The 23711-nt window shown below is 40.1% G+C and overlaps 1 protein-coding gene across 6 annotated transcripts in view; it reads right to left on the minus strand.

The window, feature by feature from the left end:
* PLEKHA5 (pleckstrin homology domain containing A5) overlaps positions 1 to 23711 on the minus strand; it is a 210163-nt gene that overhangs the window by 185254 nt on the left and 1198 nt on the right. For all 6 annotated transcript variants that reach the window (XM_063134807.1, XM_063134812.1, XM_063134810.1 and 3 more), the window contains exon 3: positions 18000 to 18057. In XM_063134807.1, the coding sequence (XP_062990877.1) occupies positions 18000 to 18057 (58 nt within the window). The remainder of the gene's footprint in view (positions 1 to 17999; positions 18058 to 23711) is intronic.

Consider the following 23711-nt stretch of genomic DNA (forward strand, 5'->3'; position numbering starts at 1 on the left):
GCAGGTAAGTGGGGGAGGGGGGCTCACCTTGATCCGCTGTGGTGGCTTCAACTGCACGGACCGCGGCGGCAACGGAACCAGGGGAGGGGGGCTTACCTGGTTCTGCTGCCCGCAGCCACTGTGGTCCATGTGGCAGCAGAGCCAGGTGAGGGTGGAGGGGGGCTTATTCGGCCCCCATTTCCCCCCCTTCCCCACTTACCTGCCTCCGCCATCCGCTGCAGAAGCAAGTAAGTGGGGAAGGAGGGGCAAAATGGGGGCAGAATAGTGATCCGGACCTTGCTCCAGATCCGGTTCTGGAGCGGATCAGGGGAGGTCCAGATTGACCCGAAGCGGTTCAGGCCTGATCCAGAAGATCCGGTTCGGGTAGGGGGTGCACAGCCCTAATAGCAACAACCCTATCTGAGTGGGGCTCATTGTCAACCCACACAACTTTTTATCACATTTTAGACATTAAGAGTGTAATCCTAGGCATGGCTGGCAGGGAAATGCTAAGACTTGGGACTTTTTTCGATGAGAGTAAGGAAACCTTTTAAAAATAATGACAAAATCAGCCTGCTTTATCATTTCTTTTCCTGTTTCAAGATTCTATGCCACACAAATCACCTTTTAGAAATTCAAGGACAAAACAGAGCAAATAACCTTTTAAGTTCTCTTGTCTAGTGCAAGTTGTTTGGGCCTCTATTTTTATAATAGATCACCTTATTAAAGATACATTTTTTCATAATGTACCTACAGTTGGATGAACTTTGGGCATATCTACACTACGCAGTTATCCTGGGGTCATCTCTAGGTTATCCCTGTGTGTCCAAATGACGCACAGGGGATCCCAGGGTCAAAGGGAGATGACCACAGGCTTTCACTGGGATAACTGAAACCAGGGATGTCCCAGTTTTTCCACAGTCCCGGGACAACCCCGAGGACCACAGCTGGTGTGGCACGGCCTCTCGGGTCCTCAAACGGGCACAGAGCTGCGCAGGGTGGCTCTGTGCCCATGGGGAGGAGGGCAGCAATTTTGCCATCCCTCGCATGGCAGGGGGGTTGGGTGCGGAATTTGGCAGGGGGGTTCTTACTTTTTCACCGTGCGCGGCTCCTCTTTTTTTAAAAAAAGGCACCTGCAACGTCCCTCTTCCCTTCTGGGACGTCGTGCAGCCGTACAGATGCTAGGGGAGGATCGCGGAAGTAGGTAAGTCCATTCCCTCCTGCTACACTCTTTGGTGTAGATGAGTCCTGTGTGAGGGTTTATACAACTGGTGTGAAAATGTTCAAATATTTCTATACCACTTTCTTATGGGGACAGGCCACAGCTCAGCGGTAGAGCAGATGATTTGTATGCAGAAGGTCCCAGGTTCAACACCCAGCATCTCCAGTTAAGACTAGGAAAGAATCCCATGTGAAGCTCTGGAGAGCCCCAGGGGGTTGGACTCAATGGCCTTGTAGGCCCCTTCCAACTCTACTATTCTATGATTCTATAAGACAGTTTCCTATGTTCTTAATTACTTAGCGGACCACAAGCTTAAATACCTGTATTCATATGGGAGAATTGCTTCCTGATATTCAAATTCTATTGAAAGTATCATATAAGGAAGAAGCTAATTTAGATGGTTTATACAAATACATGTGCCATTTTTGTACATTAGAAGATACTTAAGCCAAGAGACAGGACTGCCTTAAAAACAGATAGAAGAGACCATAAATTCTTTATTATAGATAGAAGCAGCAATTTCAAGTATTTATTAATCTAACTAAAAGGGAAAGTGATACAGTGCGGTGATAAACAGGTCCACTAAAATAAGATTAAATTTCTTCTCACATCTCACACGTTTGCTTCTCCATGCACAACAATAGCTGAAGTTACCTAAAAACAACAAATTTCATTGAGCCAAGCAAGGGAATTAATTTTCTTGATGTGTCATTTTCTTACCATTTCAATCAGCTACAATCTGAGAGGAAGCCAGAATATTCTCAAACCACCTCTCAAAAGATTTGAAAGGCCAATCTTAGTGCTTTTCTAAATCATTTCTCTTAGGAATCCTCTTTTGAAAATGAGTGTATTTTGCGATTCAGAGCAATGATAATCAGTGATTATAGGAAGGAAGCAAAAACTTATTTTCTTCAAATAAATCCTTTTTTGTTCTTGTTCGACAATATTCTGTTTTGGCATGATTTTAACAGCTTTTCGCATGCTGAAATAACTTACTAATGTCTGGAGCAAATGTAGTATTTCAAAAGTGGCAGAAAACAAAATAAATTCCCAATGAATCAGTTCCTCTTTGTATTTCTATTATCAAATCTATACAGAGCTACTTTTATGACCCACCACCTCTAGACTAATTTAAAGCTTATTTACTGGACTTAACCAATTTATACTCTGCCTATTTAAGGCAGCTTAGAATATAATTAAAAATAGAGGCGTCCAAATCAAAACACTTTTAAGAACAGGTATAGGGGCAGTGACATGTAGCTGGGAAAGAGTATGTTCTCCTCCTGTCGTTCTATTTCCTTATTGTGCCTGTTGTCCTAAGAGCCAACTGTGTATTTCTTTCCATTTACTTAACTGGAAGAAAGTCTCTTCTCTCTCTCTCTCTCTCTCTCTCTCTCTCTCACACACACACACATGGCTGTATATATGTAATGCAATAAGGCATGGAGCTAAGAGCTAGTCACATCAGTCCGTTGGTTTCTGTTCACCACTCTGCCGCAAAGATCATCTTCTTGGCTCGCCGCTCCAACCATGTTACTCCGCTTCTGAAATCTCTTCATTGGCTTCCAATTCACTTCAGAATCCAATATAAACTTCTCCTGTTAACCTTCAAAGCTTTTCACGGTCTAGCTCCTTCCTATCTCTCCTCTCTCATCTCTCACTATTGCCCCGCTCGTGCTCTTCGCTCCTCTGATGCCATGTTTCTCGCCTGCCCAAGGGCCTCTACTTCCCTTGCTCGGCTTCGTCCATTTTCGTCTGCTGCCCCTTACGCCTGGAACGCTCTTCCAGAACATTTGAGAACTACAAGTTCAACCACAGCTTTTAAAGCTCAACTAAAAACTTTTCTTTTTCCTAAAGCTTTTAAAACTTGATGTTGTGCAGACTTCTACTGTTACTTTCTACTGTTAGTTTTTCCCTACCCTGTGCCTGCTTACCCTACCCTGTACCTGTTTGCATTCTCTTCCCCTCCTTATTGTTTTACTATGATTTTATTAGATTGTAAGCCTATGCGGCAGGGTCTTGCTATTTACTGTTTTACTCTGTACAGCACCATGTACATTGATGGTGCTATATAAATAAATAATAATAATAATAATAATAGTAACTAGGAAGCAGGCTTTCTTTGTGTTTGCCCCCAATTTATGGAATGATCTCCTCCATGTTATTTGGGAGGAGCCAACTGTGTCATGCTGTATTGTGCTTTAGGCGCCAAGTAAAGACTCATTTCTTTACCAAGACATTCACTGAGTGGATGTGCTTCGTAGTCTGTTCGTTTGCCTTCGCACTAGAAATGTTGTACCTTGTAAACGCCTACTTGACTCCAACACAGCTGCTTACCATACTTAGTCGCTATACCTTCCAGCTGAAGCTTTTCCTTCACTTACTGATCGATCCTGGCCGTGAGTTCTCTCACTGGACATGGGTGACCTACCCAGGGTAAATTATGGTTTAGTGTTACATATAAACCACAAATATTTCTGAGCCCACTGGGTCATTTCTTAAAAGAGATTCTGGGACTTGAATCTGCCAATAAAATACTATCTTTGACCTAGAATCCTTGCTCTTTAATCCCATATTTGGGTGCTCATCAGTTGTGAGAGATGTCTTTTTTTTTTTTTTACTTCACATCTTCAGAGATTTATACTTAGCACTGGAGATAGGTTCAGTAGCTGAATCCAACTCTACACTGTTTATCTTATAGCCTATTTTTCAGATAAAGTTGGCCTCCAAAGAGGCTTACATTTTTTTTAAAAAAAAAGCTCACAAAATAGGGATACTATATATGACAGTAAACATGAAACAGTGTCTGGATCACCATAAAATGTATGTTGATGTTTCATACTACTAAAATGCCTAAACACCACTGTTGAAAACTATGGAGTCATCAATTCTTATTATATAAGCAAACTTCATATAAACTAGAACATTCAATTACCATATTTCTTCGATTCTAAGACACACTTTTTCCCCATATAAACAACTTTAAAAATGGGGTGCGTCTTAGAATCGTGGGTGCGATTATTATTCTTAGAATCAAAGGTTTTTTTCTGTTGGTGGTACTGAAATTAGTGTGTGTCTTACAATCGATGGCGTCTTACAATCGAAGAAATACGGTAACTGAAAATTCTACACATGAGAGAGGCATCAAACACAACCAGAGAAGTCGACCAATGCTTCTTCATTCTCTGTGATACAAAGCATCTAAGGCTCATCCTTTTTCTTCCACTGCAGATCAAAAATTTGAAGACCATCAAATTTTAGGATGATTTTGCCATCTCTACTCAATTCCCAAGTGCTTTTAATTTGCTTTTCTTCCGTTTCTATTAATATGCATGCTTAGGTTCTGGATAGAAGGAATTGTGATTATTCTTCAATTATCTCTTCTTGTGTGGTTTGATCTTGTCTGCCTTGTGCACATGCAGCCTTAACACCACCTGTTCTCCCTTTCAGCAACACCTAACATTTTGCCTCTTGTGTACTCTTTATGCTCAAGTCATGGTTAGACATAATTCCCTGCAACTGAATAGCAAGACTAACTTTTCTAAAGTGGATTGGGAAAATGGTCAGCTTACTTTAGTATTATAAAGCTGCAGGACTCTGTCAGACACAAACAAGAAGCGTGTGGTAAATTATGCTGCTTCAGCTTAAGGTTGACTCAGGAGACAATATTAAATATTACAAGCTCATTATTTTAGCTGTCATGCCATGTGCTCTTGAGGCTTTTTCATGTATAGATATACGAAGCAGGCTATGAGATATTAATTACCCAATGATCATGTAGATGAGACTGTAAATAATTGTTTCTATTATAAAAGATCAAAGTATATAAAACATTGTATGTGGCAGGTCTCTAGATTTCCTATGTTGTTGTTTTTTCAAGAGCTCTGCAAAGCAGCACGTTTTGTCATGTTTGCAAATGTTTGCACTGTACTTCACAATGGTTGCTAGGAAAGGCACCAGAATACAAGGCAGTGGGTTCCCTCATCTTACCATATAGCATAGATTTACACAACCAGGTTTCACAATAATTTCACAGTGCAAGGCCAAAAGAATGGTTAAAATGTGTTCAGAACCAATTCCCACACCAGAACAATTTCAGCAAAAACAAACAAAAAGCCCAGCCATGTCTGCCCAACACAGACGGTTAAACCATCAATGTGGTTAGAAATTCTGCAGATCTCCAAAGGCAAAATGCAAGAAGTCACCTGAAGGTAGAAAAATGGACTTGTAAATCCACCATAGCAGATACCAGATAAAACTTATCAGCGTTGTTTCTTTGCCCAGGCTATATACAGTAAACAAATTTTCTAACACGAATTTTCAAATATTTACGGAACATTTAAGGGTAAGCATCTTCCCAAAAAGTAAACAGGAAGCCGCTGCTTGGGACACAGCCTTCATTCCTATTAGTTATTTGTTTCTCACTGGAAAAAAAATGTAAAGCTATCTGCATCTGGAAAGCAGCAGCAACTTGTCACCGGAAGTGAATTTTTCACTTGTTTGAAGTGAGCGAAAGAAGAAACATTAGCATGTGAAATGGTTATTGGGGTGACAAGGCTTTTTGCCATCTGAACACAAACTGGAATGCTTCAAAGCACTGGAAACCAAGCATTTCCAAACAGTTCTGGACATCTTGCACTTGACAATGTGGAACTCCCTCTCTCTGGGTTTCATTACCAGGGTGATTATATATTCCCCCTCAGCAACCAATTTAGAATGCTTTCCCAGACATGTAATTCTAGAACACCCTCTGGAAAGAGTAATGGAAGACCTCCTATAGCATGTAGAAAGGTTGTTTTTGAGCATCAGTTATTTTTGCTTCAATACAAACCGTGTAAAACAGATTTCACTACACATCACTTCACTTAAAAAGGGAGAAAACAAAGTACACTCCACAGTAAACTGTACAAGGTATTCTATCATTAGTCTGGAAGAGGTCAAACTTCGTTTGCCATGTACCCATTTTCTTTTACATGCCCCAAGTAGACCTATAGTCTTCAATACAGACTCGTTTCCAGAAGAATGAGGCTCCCCTTGTGCAAGATAGATTATTCATTATTCTTTTCAACCATGTCAGAACCTGTGTGGGATTAATGACAAGCGTGCTTGAAGGTACACATTTAACAGTTCTGTCCAGTTCTGAAAGAATGCATTATCCATGTGGATGTATTGATAGCTGCACAGCTAAGTTGGCATCATACCAGCCTTGAGCTTTCTCCCAACCTCCCCTTCATTTGCATCACACAAAAACATATTGGGTTTTTTGCACAATTAGGTGATGGCTTTCATTCCCCTCCATGACTGTCTCTGGTCCTTTACCAGACCACCCTGTCTTTACTACAGTTCTACTAATAGGCTAAAAATGATTCAGTTGCTGTACTCAATACATCAAGCCATGTTAATCTCTGATCACAGCATTTTCTTCTTTCTGCCATAAGCATTAGATACCAAAACTCTAGTATGAAACCACTTCCCAGTGACAGCTTCTGAACAGAAGCCACACTTAACTCATCTGCTCCTATTAGAAATTCAATAAACAATTAAAACTAAGGCTAGGAATGAAACATGAGCCTTGGAAAAAGTAGGGAGCAATTTAAAAAATTAAGTAAGATTATTAATTGGCTTCAGTGTATTAAGCATCTTCTCAATTAATCCAATTTAATTTTAGTCTCATAACATTAAGCAGCTTTAAATTAATTTAATTGGCTATATAGAGTAGAATTTAGCTTTCGTATTATGGATGGTTACACTAGACATTGTATTACTTTTTACACACTAAAGGTCACAGAAAAGCATATTCTTCATGCAAAGTATTTCCAGAGAAGCAGTATATACGAATATCATCTCAGGGAAACAAGGAGTATTGCAGTTCTCCAACCTCTGACATAAGGAAAGCAAAGTTTTTTTCACTAGTGATGTTCAGGTCTGGTTTTGCTTTTATGGTATAGGCTGGTTTGCACAACACAACAGCCCATGCATGACAGATTGCAGCCACCATTTCGTATAGACAACCCCCACTCAGAGGTTATTGTGTTATGCAAATCTGGCAAGTGTGGGTTATGTGATGGTTGTTTAACCCTCACATAACCCATGATCAGTGGTTTCGCATAGCACAACAACCCCCAAGCAGGGGTTGGATATGCAAATTCATCCAAACCAGGTCTGTAAGTCTGTGATTACCAAGCTTTGTGCCATGAGACCAACTTATGCCTGTTGTAGGACAGTGACACTGTGCTAAAATGATCACCGTCCCATCCACTGTTCTCTCTGCAAATATATGGGCAGTGGCATCCTTTTAAGAGAAGAGCATTCTCTGACACAGCCTATGTTCCATCTGCAGAGTCACAAAGGAATCCCTGAAGAATTACTATTGCCTAGAAAGTAGAATATCCTACCCAACTACTGAATGCCTCTGCAAAGTGAGCTGGGAGGCCATGTTAACTGGGCTAGCCTTCCATTGTAAGAAAAATGCATGTCCATTGTTCTGGTAACAGATCAAGAGTGCAAAGTGAAGTGTGCTTCCAAATTTAGTCCTGAAAAAACAGTTCGCAGGTATCAAAACTTCAGGAAAATGCTGCTATAAGATGCTATAAGTTGAAACACCTACCTTGAATACAACATACAATGAATGTTTAAATCTTCCAGTTTTCTATCTCATATTAAGAACAATCACAAGTAGGGAATCCAAGATTAAAAGACATGTGCCCTTAGGAAAACCATTCCAAATTAGATGGCAGTACTGAGAAAGGGTTTTTACACACTAAGTATTTAGGTGCAGGCAATGCTTAGACTTTTGGAAGAGATATTTTTGCCAACACTGAGCCAATGTGTACCCTGCATTAGCCAAGTAAATTAACATTTATATTACTGTAGTTGCTGAAGACCCCAATCAGGATAGCAGCCTTACTGCCTCAGGTGCTGCACTTAGCAAAATAACAGGTCAAAAAAGGTTCATAATTAAAATCTTCCCAAGGATGTGTCTATGCTGGGAAAATAGAAGGTGTGAACATGTTTTAATTAACAACTTATTTCATAAGTGCAAACAACCAACAGTGAATGCAAGAAACAAGGAAGATAGATAAATGTGGGGAAATCCAAACTAATCTCCTATGCCTTTTCCCACAGCCATCCCCTAAACTTGGCTAATAGTAGAAGTTGGTGAACATAGGATACGTATATATTTTTTCAAATTTTCCATTTCCAATTATTTTGATGTGCAAGATTCCTAACTTTTCTTTCCCCTGCGGTCAACTACCATCCTGCTCAACAGAAACTATATTGCCCTTGTGTTTGATCTATTTGAACATTTCAATTGAAATCGTTCAAAGTTAACTTTTACATAAAATGTTCATTAGCTAATAAAGCTAAATCAATGTTAAAGTAAAACATAGTCTGGTGCGGTCTAGAATACATAAAAGTAGTCTAGAGTTAAGCTACTATGCATTAGCCAACCTAGCCTTTGCTTATTTATCCTACCTATGCAAGCTCTCCAACTATAAAACGCTATCCTTTAACACCGTTCACTAAAATTTCTGGTTGGAACAGTTCTGTCTTGCTTCACTAGAGTTGGGCAACAATGCCAACTATTGAGACAACACCTCATGCTTATATCATATTTTGAAAGAGCCAACCAACTTTCGTGCAACTCTCAAAACATCTGACCTCTTCACCTTTTGAAGAGCAAAATATGCCAAAGACAGAGGCATCAGGATAGAAAGGTTGTTTATGTATTTGTTTGGGGTATTTATAGGTCAAAAACAACATACAAGTTAAAAAGAAAAGATTGGTGTGATGACACTTTGGTTCTAGTGTCACCTGCTCTACCATGTGGTGCAACCCAACCACCAAACATACAGGTTAATGAAGTGTTTCCAAATTCTAGATGTCTTCATACATGCACAATTCAGTTGACATAGTTCACTTTCTTTGAATACAAACAAGGATTTGAGGGGCAAGACAGCAATTTTGAACATTCAGCAGAGATCGCAACCCTGGTCTAAATCAAACTCCAGTGCTCCAACTACTGAATCGCTTTAAGTCAAGTCGTAAATCAATATAAAAATTAGCATCATAGGCCATGGCTAGACCAGGCCATGGCCTATGATGACCCGGGATCGTCCCAGGGTCATCCCTGTGCATCTAAATGCCACACAGGGGATCCCTGGAGCAGGCAGGGACGACCTCTCCATTTGCCTGGGATAAACTTTAGGTTTAGCTAAGGAAAAAGAAAAAGAAAGGAACCTCTCATGCAAGCACTGAGTCATTGCTGACTCTTGTAGGGACGCCAGGTTTCGCTGACGTTTTCTTGGCAGGCGTTATAGCGGGGTGGTTTGCTGTTGCCTTCCCCGGCCATTATTACCTTTCCCCCAGCTAGCTGGGTACTCATTTTACCGACCTCGGGAAGATGGAAGGCTGAGTCAACCCGAGCCAGCTGCCTGAAACCAGCTTCCGCTGGGATCGAACTCAGGCCGTGGGGAGAGTTTCGGCTGCAGAAACTGCTTTACCACTCTGCGCCACATGAGGCTCTTAGATAAGGCCATAGTATCAATTAAGTCTTTTCAACGTTATTACAAATGCAAGTAGTTAGTTTTTTAAAAGTTGAAGAAAAGCTCAACAATGCAACATTTTTGGTACAAATGCTATGGACTTCCAAGTTCTAGCAAGATAAAAAGGGCAATACTGGCAGACTGAAAACATTAGGATTAAAAATGTTTTGTAACACATGTTCATTCGGATTTTGAAAGCAAAGACCCTGTTCACATTGCAATTGCAGCCACACAGTATCAGCATAACGCACAGAACATCTCGAAGTATTTGCATTTTTATCTCTCCATTCCAACAAGAAGATGAAGGTGGCACATGTAGTTCTCCCCTTTCCTCAAAATAACCCTGTGATACATTTCAGGCGAACAGATTATGTTTGATCCAAGGTCACCAAATGAGCCTAATGACTAAGAAGTGATCTGAACCGGAGTCTTCCCAATCCAACACTCTAGACAAATGACAATGTTCAAGTGATCTGTGGATACTCAACGTTACGAAATAAGTTAGCACCACTTCCCAGAGTATAGTACAAGCAGCAAAGAATTCCCATGCACCATTGTTACAAACATACACAGAGTAAAAGGTGGTGGAAAAGAAGGTAGCCACCCACTTCTCTGCTCCCTGGCCACTTCCCACCTTTTTCTCATCTGCCACCAATTTCCTTCTTCATGGTTGCAGCTAGTATTCCTGGTGGCCTCATCTGAGAAACCGTGTCATTACTTAGAGAGAAGAGTTTAAAGCTGTTTAAGAGTCTCATGTAAGACAATGCTTTTAAAAAAATCTTCACACATTCAAAAACCGTATGTACACTCCACACTTGAGACTTAAGTGCATGCCCTGACAGTGCTCACAGCCCAAACTGAATTTATACAAACATTGGTCCATGATACATGTTTTAAACACAAGGTGGCATGTCCATAACACTGGGTTGTTTTAATGAAAAATAGAATTTCAAAATGAAAAAATATATATGTTGTATAAGGTACGTCAACAAAGCCAACATTTCAAGCTTTCAACATTCCCTGTTTAAAGTTGCTAACACAACTTCAATACAAAGTATCTCGAACTTCTGTCTAAACATCCATTTGCTTACAAGGAATGTGTGTGTTTGTCTAAGGTTTTTAAAAAGCATCTAGTAAATAAAGGTGTTTAACTTCCTAATTCTAGAAATATCTATTTTTCAGATATAACTAATCAGGTTTTTTGCTTTTAACCCTTACTATTGAATTGCAGTATTTATATTCGTCTACTAATCCAAATTACAATAAAATCTGAAATGCCTCACTAAGCTCATTAAACACAAAATGCTATCACAACCTTCAGATGAAACCTTATTACCCAAAGCAAACAGAACTCTATTTATCATTCTGTGTTTTAGAACTCACCTCCTATTTGTAATTAGCACAGAATAAACACCAAGAAGAAAACAGGTAAGAATATGGATAACAGCTGCCCCACATTCGGATTACACATAATCATATATATATTTTCTCTTAAACGAGTCAATTGCAACATATGGTTTGAAACATTTATCCAATATCGGCCCAAAATTCATGGTTGATGTTCAGAACCTCAATTATCCAGCATATTTTATTGCATCAAAGCCATAAAAGTACTATACATATTTCAGCAATACACCCATATAGGACTCCATATGGTATTAGAGACATCACTAAAGAGCATTCTCAAATGAACTGATTTCAAACATAAATGGGAAGAACATATTACACTGAAAGCAAAATCATTATATATACTCTTATTCGCCACAACCTTGAAATGAAGTTTTTTACCCATATACATGTCCATCTGGTCCTCTAATGCAACTATAATACTGGGACAAAAATATTCAGTGAATTGACAGAGAAAAATGTTATTGCATAAGAACGTGAGAGCCACGCTGAATCAGACTAAGGCCTATCTAGTCCAACATTCTGTTCACTTGGAGCCCATGAGCTGGACATGGTCCAAAGGTACTTTCCCACTCACATTTTCAGCAACTATCATATATAGAAGAATACTGCCCCTGATACTGGAGATAATATATAGCCACCGTGACCAGTGATAGCCTTATCCTTCATAAGTGTATCAACATACATTCATCCAATTGGTTATTAATTAAAAATAACTGTCGAATGAAGGAGCATATTACCTTTAATTGTATACCTCATAAGGAGAATACCATATAATATGGTATGGTTTCCATAATTTGTGGAAAGCTAAACTATTTGTATGATTAATAACAAATTGTTCATCACTTCATTTTGAGGATGGTAAAATTGATGGCCTCAAGAGAGTGAAAAAGGTGAAGCAATCTTGCTGTGCAAGATTGCTATCTCTCAGTTACAACTACCATCTTTCTCAAGCTTTGCTCCAGTCAGGAAGCAAACTGAAAAAAAATAGAATGACTGGGGAACACAGATGAGAAAAATCTTCTCTCATGTGCAACATCTTTTTCCCCACAAGGTATTTAGTACCTCATTCCTCAGTCATAGCGCACCTGCACACTCTTTTACAACTTAGAAGGGTTGTTAGTTTTCAGGAAATGCTTGGGAATTGTGTGACCTTTGTTTTATTTTTTGTAGTTAAATGCCAACAGCTATATGATATTATTCCTCCCACCCTCACACACAAATGCTACTGCTGAATAAGGCTGAACTATTGAAATTATCCACACTTGGACTTGCCATGCTCAGTTCTGAGTATACTCTGATGTCAACGATTTAGTTTTAAGAAGTAAATTACCTCAGTCTTCTCACATCAAGTCAAAAAAGGGCTGAGTACTACTGCCTGAATTAGTGCTTTTCCTGCAGCCCTTCCAAACACAAATAATTAAATATTTTGCATGCATCCTAAGTCATAATAAAGAGAAGTCTCTCTTCTATCAGGGAATATGGATCACATGGGAGAGTTTATGCGAGAATCTTCTTGAACCTTTCTCCTGTGAGTCCTTATCAGAGACTGAACCTGGGACCAATGAAGCTTGTGTTGTCCACTTGGCTTCAGTACTGGGTTATAAGGCCAAAATTCCTGGATGTGGGCAGAGGAAGGAAGGGAGGGAGGGCATGTCAGGGACTGGGTCTGTGGAAGTGGAAAAACCCACCAGATTTCTCTTGTCTGCTTATGTGGCTGTGTTGTTATGGATCTGGTCTGCAGAGACCACTTTCCTAACACTGTTAACAGCAGGATCCTAACAATTGATAATGCTTTAACACAGTGGTTCCCAAACTTTTTCAGGTAACCGCCCCCTTGGTTCCACAAACTCATGCCCAGTGCCCCCTACCCTACACTATAAAAATAATTATTCAGAATAGCCATTTTCAACGATCCACTAAGGAAGATAATAACAATAAAATTCAAAACAGTAACAATTAATTGAATATTTATTCAAAATCTGAAGCACCTGCCACAAGCTTGCCGAGGGAGGGAGGGAAAAGAGAGCGAACGCCTCTGTTTTGCAGCTGGCGGGGCGGGGCACACCAAACAGGGTATGTCTCTTCATTAACGTTTTGATGCTTTTGAAACATTTCAATTCACCATTAAAAGGACTCTTCTTAAACGGTATTAATACATGTGTGGATTCTTCCCCTATATAGCTTGGGACCAAACTACCTTCTCCCATAAACTACCTTGTCCCTGGGTTTTAAGACCTTCTGGAGAGGTGCTTCTCGGAAAAGACCACCTCGAACGCCCCCCTGCTGCCTCCTTGCCTCTTAACGCCCCCCTATGCAATCCCACCGCCCCCAAGGGGGCAGTGCCGCCCACTTTGGGAACCACTGCTTTAACACAATGCCTTGTGTTTTGTTCCGTTGTTCTGTCTCATTAAAGCACCAACCAGAATATAGGCTGCTTCATGTGAACCTGCTACTAGTGTCTGCACATTCTTTCTAGCCTTACTGGATCCTTCCCAAAGTGATTTTTCCCTTCACAGGTATTAGCCAAGTAAAAGCAGGATTTTAACCCATTTTGATGGGTTTGAACCCTTCTCCTGGAGGACCTATGGTCTATGTGTTCTTTACAGAGAACTCCTAATCATTGGGCTAAGAAGAAGCCTCTCTCTTGAAACTGGGAAGGCATTCCTTCCTTTTCTGGTCCTGTCTATTTGCTGGCAGGACTGTTCTACTGGTGGCTGTGCTAGGCTACCAAGAGATTAAACTGCATGTTTTGTGGGGAACCCTGGAGCTTGTGGCTGCAGGTATGGATCACTGCCCTCCTGACCTGGACTATGGTATTCACTGTGCCAGGAGAGGCACTGTAGGAATTATTTGTGGAACACCATATGGCCTGAGTTTCATGAGATCATCATGGTGTCCCTATCTTTGCCATGTGCTGATTTGTGTCTTCCATGCATGGCTAATGTGGGTGCCTAGTTTACTTTATGGTTAGCAGCAGGGAGAGGCCCACTTTGCACTGTGTCCCCACCCACTGTTGGCCCCCACAATGTGCTTGCTTGAAGCCAATGTGGCCCTTGAGCTAAAACCAATTCCTCACCTACAGCTTAGTGGATAGCATTAGAATTGCCAGAGACATCATGGATGGGGATCTATCATCATTGCTACTGAACAGTAAAAATCAAATGGCAATTACTGTGGTTTTTACATTGCTGCTGTAGAAGAGGATCTCAACTAGTTAGGCTGATGTAAACTTCCATCTTTAGTAGGCAAGAGAATTACCCTTACCTTTTAATAAATAATCAGCTATTGGGCAGTATAGAAATGCAATAAATAATCTGATTATCCATGCTGCAGAGCCAAAATCGCTCTCAACTTAATAAGGATTAAGGGGAGCTCTTGTCAAGAGATATCCTCTCACATCCAGCTTTTAAGACATTCTTGCACCTGCCTGTGAAGAATGTAACACTGACCAAATTAGATGGATTGCCAGCCTATTGCAGCACAGTGCTGCAGTTGTTACTATGCACAGGGCAAGCATATAATGCAAGCCTAATACATTTTCTAAAATGTGCATATTTTTAAGACAGAGTCTCACACCTTATACTCCCATATTATGCCAAGAATGCTGCAAAGAAGGGGAGCATATGCTTTCTGAGCTTTGGCACAATATTTACATAATTATTTCAATGACAACAGAACAATTTGATGCTAAAGTACTATCAGCAACATGTCCTTCAGCTAGCAGTCCTGATAACATCCTGTACTTAACATGCCACAAAGCTGTAAAATGGAATTATTAAAATTTCTTCTTTTTTTAGCACAAACAGCACAAATGAAGTTTTTAACTGGTATGACACCTACTTCAGAATTTTGCCATTTCCTGTTTTACACTCCAAATAGGGCAAAATTTTGTTTTAAGCCAGTATTGTTATACTAAAAAGCATGACAGATTCCACTAATTTATCTGACATTAGATTCCTTCCAATTCCATGAGTTGCTTTAGAAAGTAATCCTTTTAAATATATGAAATATATAAATATATTGTCAGAAGCAGTTCCAAACCATTTTAGAAAAATATATATCAGATCTAGTCATAAAATAGTAATACTCCCAAGATCTTTCATGCAGGAGCATTTTGATGGCATGCAACCTTTAAAGCATACACAGGAACTGTGCAAAAGTAGGACAAGGCATATTAAGCCTTGCCTGAAACAGCAATATTAATATCAGATCAGAACTATAAGTACTTGAAGAAGACAGGAAGCAGTCTGCAACTCACAGCACAATCCTATGCATGTTTACTCAGAAAAGAGTCCCACTGCATTCAGTGGAGGTTGCTCCCAGGTAAATGTATATAGTATTGCAGCCTCAGATCAGCTAAGCATTATTGAAAAGCTGTTCCCTTGTTGCCAACTCAAGTTCCAGTTAAAATGTAAGTGAAAGGGCAATATAGCAAACTCAACCAGAGTAAACTACTTTGAAGACCTTTAAAACATATTTGGAATTGGAAAGAGCATAACCTTCTCCTCACCCTATGGCCAGTCATTTACAAAGCAGAAATTAGTAAGCACTCAAGTATGTTTTAGCTTACTGGAATATCTAACTTTCAAGAGAAAGTGGAATTCCTTAATACAATTAATTTTGTATGTTCAATACCCTAATCCTGCAAGCACACTTCAAGATAAGACCCATTAATTTAAATAGAATCAAACGTATGTAGGTCTAAGATTAAAGCCTTAGTAGACAATTAACTAACCACTCAATTATGGGACAGTTCTAATGATATTAGTAGACTAGACAACCACTTGTTGTCTGTGATTCAGCCAAGGCTCTAAAACTAAAATATTCCAAGCAAACCTTTATACAAATGCTTAATATTTATAGCTTCTTGCCTAAATTTCTCAGCTATAACTGCAACTACACACTTCCTTTTGAGTTCTCTTTTAGACTGTAACCCTGCAGGCAGGGTCTGTCTTTTTATAAAATGGTCTTATGTAAGCTTCTCCGGGAGACTTTTTGGCTAAAACGTGGAAGAAAATGCTTTAAATAAACAAGAACATAGGAAGCTGCTCTATACAGAGTCAGACCATTGGTTCAACTAGCTCAGGACTCACTGATTAGCAATGGCTCTGGGGGTCTCTGACAGAAGATTCTCCCAGGCCTACTTGGAGATTCCAGGGAATGAACTTGGGATCTTTTGCATCCAAAGTATAAGTTCCACCCTGGAGCCATGGCTCTTTCCCTTCAAGTTATATTTAATAGACATTACTCTCACAAAACCAAGTATTAAACTGAAAACCATATTGAAGCCATTCAGGCCTCAGTTTGGATGCGTGAGGCACACAGGAAGGTTCTTGAATTGTAATTATCACTTTTGCTCAACAGTTGACGGGTGAAGGACAAAGATTGTTAAATCTTCACCAGTCCAGAGCAACTACATCTTCCATCAAATCAACTGTAGGAAAGACACACAACTTAAAACACAGAATGAACAATGTAAAACCCTTATCACTTGGAACTATATTGTAAAATGAGATCAGAGTCAAAGTAAGATCTAAACACTGGTTGCTTTAGAATTTGTTTTTAATATGAAGGAAGCATTTCCTGTGCAACACAGATTTTAAAGACTATGACCCAGTTCACAAGTAACAGCAAACTATTGGTTGTTTAACCCATAATGATTTGTGGATGCGCAACAATGAGTGAACATGCTGCCTCCCCTGGGAAAGACTTCTGCTTTCCTAAACACGCCATCACATTCAAACCCAGAAACTCTGGGTTATTTAGGATTAAACATACCAGAGATAGCCCAACAACAAACCATGGGCTGCTTAACCCCTAAACAACTCAGAGTTTCCAGGTTCAAATGCAATGGTAGCAACCAGGAAGGGGACATTCTTGACTTGGGGCAGGAACCAGATGCTCGCTCCAGCACGAACAACCCATGGCCTGTTAACCACTGGTTCTTTGATCATCAAAACTAGGTGTATGTGCTGAATCTACAGAACCTTTAGTACAAGAAAAACTGTCACTGGTTATAAATAGGTAGGTTCTAGTGGCTACTGTGCTTTTGCAAGACACCTTTGTATTTTAATTTCTTTTCTTTTGTATTTTAGTTTTATTTTGTTGTTGTTGCTACAACACTCTAGTGTAAGTTATAACACAGCCCTTCTGTGAGTGGAAGATAACTTCCATGTATGAAAGGACATCTTTGAATCCATCTCAATATTTTTCAATACAATTTAGAGCACACCCGTTATTGAAGCACACCACAATCAAATTCACAAAGTACATACATAATCAGCTTATCTTCTCAGATATTTAACATCTTTGTTTCAGTTTAAAACTGTTATTTAGAACATTCTAGGTCAATCAGTGCCATGGCCATAGCTACATATAACACAAATATATGAAGAAGAGTATTTAAATACCATATTTGTAAACAGAAACTTGGTTCAATCAAACAATCATAGTAGTGGTTTTAGTGCAAGAATGAGAGCTGAGTTTTGATATGGGAAGCCCAGGTTTAAACTCCCACTTAATCAGCTATAAAGCTTTACAAACATGGTTTATATGGGAAGCCTTAGACAAGTTGCTACTTCTTAGTCTAGTCTACCTCACAGGAAAACTACTAACAATAAAAACACGCAATTTCACATAGACCATACTGCCTATCTTGGAGCCATACCCATACATTTATGGCATTACATTCCAAAATCCCATTCCACAGAATGACTTCACATGTGCATATAGCCATTACACTATTCTCAGTGCATAATGTAAATCACCACAGAATAGGACATATGCCTATATCCAGGTTTAGCAAAACATTCCATAATATAGTTTTGGCTGCTATTACTTACTTTATGTAATATCTTGCACCTTCAAAAGTATATGCTTCCTCCCAGCCTGTGGGTAGATCTAGGGGAAAACAAATGATCATGATTGAGAATCTATTCACTATACCAAGCATCCATAGCAGCTTTAGCGCATTTTACTCCACAATATATTAAAGGGAAGCAATATTTTCAGTTCTATGCCTGACACAGGTCCATATTTTAATATCCATGAGAAGAACCAATAATATTTTGTAACCGCCCAGAGAGCTTTGGCTATGGGTCAGTATATCAATATAATAATAACAACAACAACAACAACAACAATAATCAAGAAAGACACATGCAGCACAATCTTAAATTTACTTATTCTTACATTCTTATGAGTTTATTTATTATTGCATTTATAACCTGCCTTTTTTTCCTTCAAGGAACCCAAGGCTGAGTACATAATCCTCCTCCTCTCCATTTTATCCTCAAAACAACAACCCTGTGAGGTGGGTTGGGCTGAGAGTCTGTGACTGGCCCAGTGGGTTTCCATGGCCAAGTGGGGATTAGAACCCGGATTCCCAGTCCAACGTTTTAGCCACTACACCACACTGGTTCTAACGAGTTGCGTGCACTGTACTCTCTAGTAATAGTACTTAGGATTGCTGTCTTAGACCACATTCCTAAATAATTTACATTACAGTTTATCTTCCATAGTACCATGCAGAAAAAAACTTAAGAGCTTCTTCTAGCATCAGTAACACAAATCATAACTGCTTTAAATGAACATATTGTTCTAGACAGTGCTCTACTACTGTGTCAGTCATAAGACATTTGAATAAAAGTCAGTTTGGGAAAAGATTGCACTCTGTTAAGTTGCGTACATCAAAAATTGTAGCTGGTTAAGAATCACAACAGAAGCCATTTGTTATGACAGCACAGTTACATCATCTTGCCATGTCTTCAAGTTGTGCTTGCAAGGATTCATAGACAAGACAATACTATAGAGATTTAATTTTCACTACTAATTTAGAGGCAGGAGGAAGAGAGGTGTTGTGTTTTTAGTCAGCAATAGAGCATCAAGCCGCTTTTCAGAAGAGGAATCAAAATCAAAGCCTAACCTCCTCTACTAGATGGTAAGACCATCACAGAAAAAAAGTTGCACAACACTGTTTTCTCATTACAAGCATCACTGTTTAAAATATTCATTAAGCATAGTGTACTATGCTTTTCTTTGCTGCATGTATACATCTGGCATTGCTGTATGAATACATCTGACTTAACACCTATGTCTTTGAGCACCAGTACATAGCATAAAATAGAAAAACGTCAATCTGGTAAATGAAATATTTATAAGAAATGTAACCTTCTGGAGAAATATTTTATACTAGATAAAGCAAAATTGTGTAGTACATACATACTGCAAACAAACAGCAAATCAATTTGGAGTTACTTTTCCCAGATAAATATAATAAGGTCCAAAATTACAGCTAATAATATTACACAAGCCAGAGTAAAAGAGTTTTCCACACTTATTCCCATGTAAGAAAAAGAATAACAGATCTGGTTGGTGGATTAGTACAATCTGTTATCTAAATATTATCATAAGGCTATTCAGAATTCACCATGCCAACACTAAGAAGAAATTCCATTTGTCCAAAAACAAGCTTGGTTCATTACCTAAAATATCATTAAACACCAACAAAAAAGGGACTTCTGGCACTACTTGCAAGGCGGAAAAACAGTATGTATGGTAAAAAGGAACACAATATACTTAAAACGTGACTAGAAAAAAGCTTACACTCAGCAGAGGCTCAGACATCAAATTAAGAACAATCCCATGTGTGGAAAGCAACTGCATTCAGCAGCCAAATCACTCCCTGAACATCTGCCCCTTACCCTTTCCTGCTGGACTTCCCAATTAAGACAAGCACTTATTATACAAGGACCTCCCCTCAGTTTTGGTTCCTGACTTTGAAACACATTTGGCTATAAACTATTCCAAGTCATTCCCCACAAATATGACTAGGAAGCAAGATAAACAAAATACAAAAAGCTCTCCTCCCAAACTGCTCCCAGATTACACAGAATAAAAGCAAAGGAGTGATGAAATGTTTAAATAAGCAACATGTAGACGGAATGCACAATTCTCCTAACCCATGCAACCTAGGACTGCCCCTTTCCTTCCTCCCTATAATCATTTGCACAAATGAAAACAAACAAACAATTCTATTGCTAAATACCCACCTCCCCGTGGCATTGGTAACTGGTGTGCTGTGTCAGCAGGTAGTTAAGGTTTCTTAAAAGCTTTGCTTTATATCCCCCCCCCCCCTTATCTCCTTTTTCTCTGCTTCTCCTTTACAGGGAAACATAAGGCAAAGGAGACAGACTCTACCTCTCTTCTCTCCCCAGTCATTCACCAACTCCTGCCCTCTTTTTCCAATCCATCCCACCACTCTCCGTCACTTAGAAACCACCCACTCTCTTATCCTAGATTGAGGGGGAAGGTTTCTAGGTGAATACACTTAAGTGTGATCTATGAATTTCTAAAAGCAGGCACCAAGCTCTAGAGATTATGATGGTGAAAAGATATGAGCCGGTGATTTCATGTTTTGCTCTGAGAGAAATCTTTATAAGCATACACACTGTGGGTCTACAGGAGAATACAGAGAAAGGGGAATGCATACGCTGCAGGCTACTTTACAAAATTGTATGTTAGTTATATGAAGGCAGACATAATGAATACATGCACAAGACAACTAAAAGCATTTACAAATATTTCATTTAACATTGCAAATAACACATTATAAAAGTGTGCCATGGTCAGGCAGAAGTCTCTCTCACTGCAATTTAATATTGCCAGTTAAATGCAGTCCCTCCCATTAGACACCCACCCAATACATTTGAAATCTTTGAATGTGACTGTTACAGTCTTATCTTGGATAGCTTCCTCAGCCATAATTGATGAAGATACACAATTCCCAACTGCCATCCTTGCACAAGTTTTCAGTATAGTTTACAAAGGTATATTTCTGTTTTAACTAGTTGCATAGTAGACATGGGCAGTATAAAAGCAATGGGATTAGATTGAGGAAACAAGGCGGGGAGGAGCAAATTGTTTTTCAAGTTGAAGGCCTGCAGGAAGTTCAAAAAAATCTTGCCGGGGGGCGGGGGGAGATCTGCCCACTGAGGAGATATTAGAAGGACTGCAAAAGTATCTGTAGCTTAATAGAATGGCACCTGGATTTTAGAAGAATATAACTGAATACAGAAGAAAACGGATATGGGTGAACTGAGCAAATGCAAAGATAGCAATACGGAAGCTGAAATCTAGGAGTCAACAGGAAAAAGATTAGTATGGGTTTACACTTCCCAATGAAGAGGCAGAAGGACTTAGAGGTTAGTTACTGGGCAGATGCTGTGCCTGATTTACTAAGAAGGATGAGCCAGCAGTTAACAAGTCAATGAAGGTGCTGTTTGAGTGAATAAAGTAATCAGATTGAATGTGCTGGAATGACTAGTAGCTATGGGTACAAAAAGAGTGAAGATCTAGCCAAAGGTGGGCAACATGTGGCCCTCCAAATGTTTTGGCCTACAACTCCCATCGGTTCTCACTGTTGACTATGCTGGCTTGGGAAGATGGGAGCTATAGGCCAAAACATCTAGAAAGCCACAAGTTGCCTATTCCTCATCTAGAGAATAAATGAGAAATATAGGAAAGGAATCTGCTGGTGAGATAATGACCAAGTGACACCAAGTGTTGGGCATGGTTGGGGAGGTCCTTTGGTAAGTGGGAAGACAGATGGCATGAAAACATGACTATTAAAATGAATTGGACCTATGCGGAAACTTTTACTTTGTGAGCAGGAGAGCAGTGGGGATGGTCAGAACCCGTAGAACTGTTGGACTACATAACCAACCCAATTTTAAGGGTTCAGAAAATGCAGCACCTGTGATCTGAGGCCATGCTACAGAGGATAACTAGGTGCTTTCAGAGATGCATATGATCTGAAGTGGGTACCGCAGCTTAATTTGTGACACTGCAAGGGATCTTAAGTGCATCTCTCAGGGCAGAAAAAATGCCTTGCTCTGCCCTGAGAGACAGTGAATAGCATGGGGAAGAGGTGGAGAATGCTCTGAGGGAAGGTCTAGTTGATGTGGGTATAAGAATGGAGTGGGCAGGCTTGTGATCCAAGTGGCCCTGAGCATGAACTATAAATGAAGGGCAGGGGGAGTTAAATAGGTTTGAATTAGAGATGAAATCAATTCTTTTCAGTGGCTGGTATTCAGCAAGGGAAGAATTGATTAATTACCTTGGTTAAAGGAGGGGTGGGGAAGAATTTTTGTAGTGGGGAAGGAAGAGTGTGAGTGGTCAATGCCAGGCCTGAGGCCCAAATGAGAGTCTGAAGTGAAGGGAAATTGTCTTGAAGTGGAGAGAAAACACATGTATTAATTTTATTTATTTATTTTATTTATTACACTTATATACCGCTCCCATAGCCGGGGCTCTCTGGGCCGTTTACAGAAATTCTAAAACTGAGGTAAAAACAACTATACAAAATTTAAAACTCTAAAACACAGAACATACACACATAAAGCATTAAAAACCAATTAAAAACTAAACATGTGGGTAATTAGGATGTGCCGCCATATGTGGATGGTATGGTGAACAGAGGAGCAGTCAACTGGGTTAAAGGGTCAAGTGAAAACAAGGAGACACAATAACAGTATTGCATGGTAAATTTCAGTTGGTGGGGGAAGGGTAGGTGGCTAGAGTCATCTCCCCACCCCAAAAGAGTGGAAGAACAAATGTGTTTGGCACAGGTGTCTCTCTTCAACTGAAGATGAAACAGGGTAAGTGGTGAGGTCAATGAGTGGCCTAGGTAAGTCAGAGGCAACAATAAAATTGAGGCAGAGGGTGGGGGGTAGAAGCTGAGGAACAAAGCTGGTCAAGACTGGACTGGGTTCCAAACAGCTACAAGAGCAAGAACCTGCAGGGTCTGATGTATTTGAGAACATTGAGAAGAGCCCTGCTGGTTCAGACCAAGGGTCCATCTAGTCCACCATTCTGTTCACACAGTGGCCGACCAGCTAACTGTGGAAAACTCACAAGCAGGATATAAGTGCAACAGCATACATTTAGAGCACACATTTGGAGCTGGGGCTACAACAGCCCCGGGGGGGGGGGGGGAGCAGCCATACAAAGAGTCCCCCAAGTTGACAGCATAGACCAAGAGAGGGGGCTACGTGTATGTGTTGGGGGAAATCATGGGTGAGTTAGTGTAGGTTTTCAAGTCCACCAAGAAGAAACAGCATATGAAGGGGGGCACCATTGTGTGAAAGGGGGAGAAATGTGAGGCAGGTCAGGAGGGGACAGAGGGTAAAAAGAGATGGCAGATGGGGAAAAGTGTGAGGTGAGTAAGTAGAGGGGCAGAGAGAAAGAAATGTGAGGCAGGTGAGGAATGGGGAAGAAGGGAAGAAAAGAGCAGAGGGGAGAAATGTAAGGCAGATAAGTAGGGGGCAGAGAGGGAGGAATATGAGGCAGGTAAGTAAGGGGACAGAGAAAAATGTGAGGCAGGTAATTAGGGGGCAGAGAGGAAGGAGTGTGGAGGCAGATAAGGGGACAGAGACAAATGTGAGGCAGATAAGTAGGAGCAGAGAGCAAATGTGAGGCAGGTAAGTAGGAGCAGAGAGGAAGGAGTGTGGGGCAGGTACGTAGGGGCAGAGAGGAAGGAGTGTGGGGCAGGTACG

Source organism: Elgaria multicarinata, chromosome 9 (genome assembly GCF_023053635.1).
Source record: "Elgaria multicarinata webbii isolate HBS135686 ecotype San Diego chromosome 9, rElgMul1.1.pri, whole genome shotgun sequence".
Taxonomy (NCBI): Eukaryota; Metazoa; Chordata; class Lepidosauria; order Squamata; family Anguidae; genus Elgaria; species Elgaria multicarinata.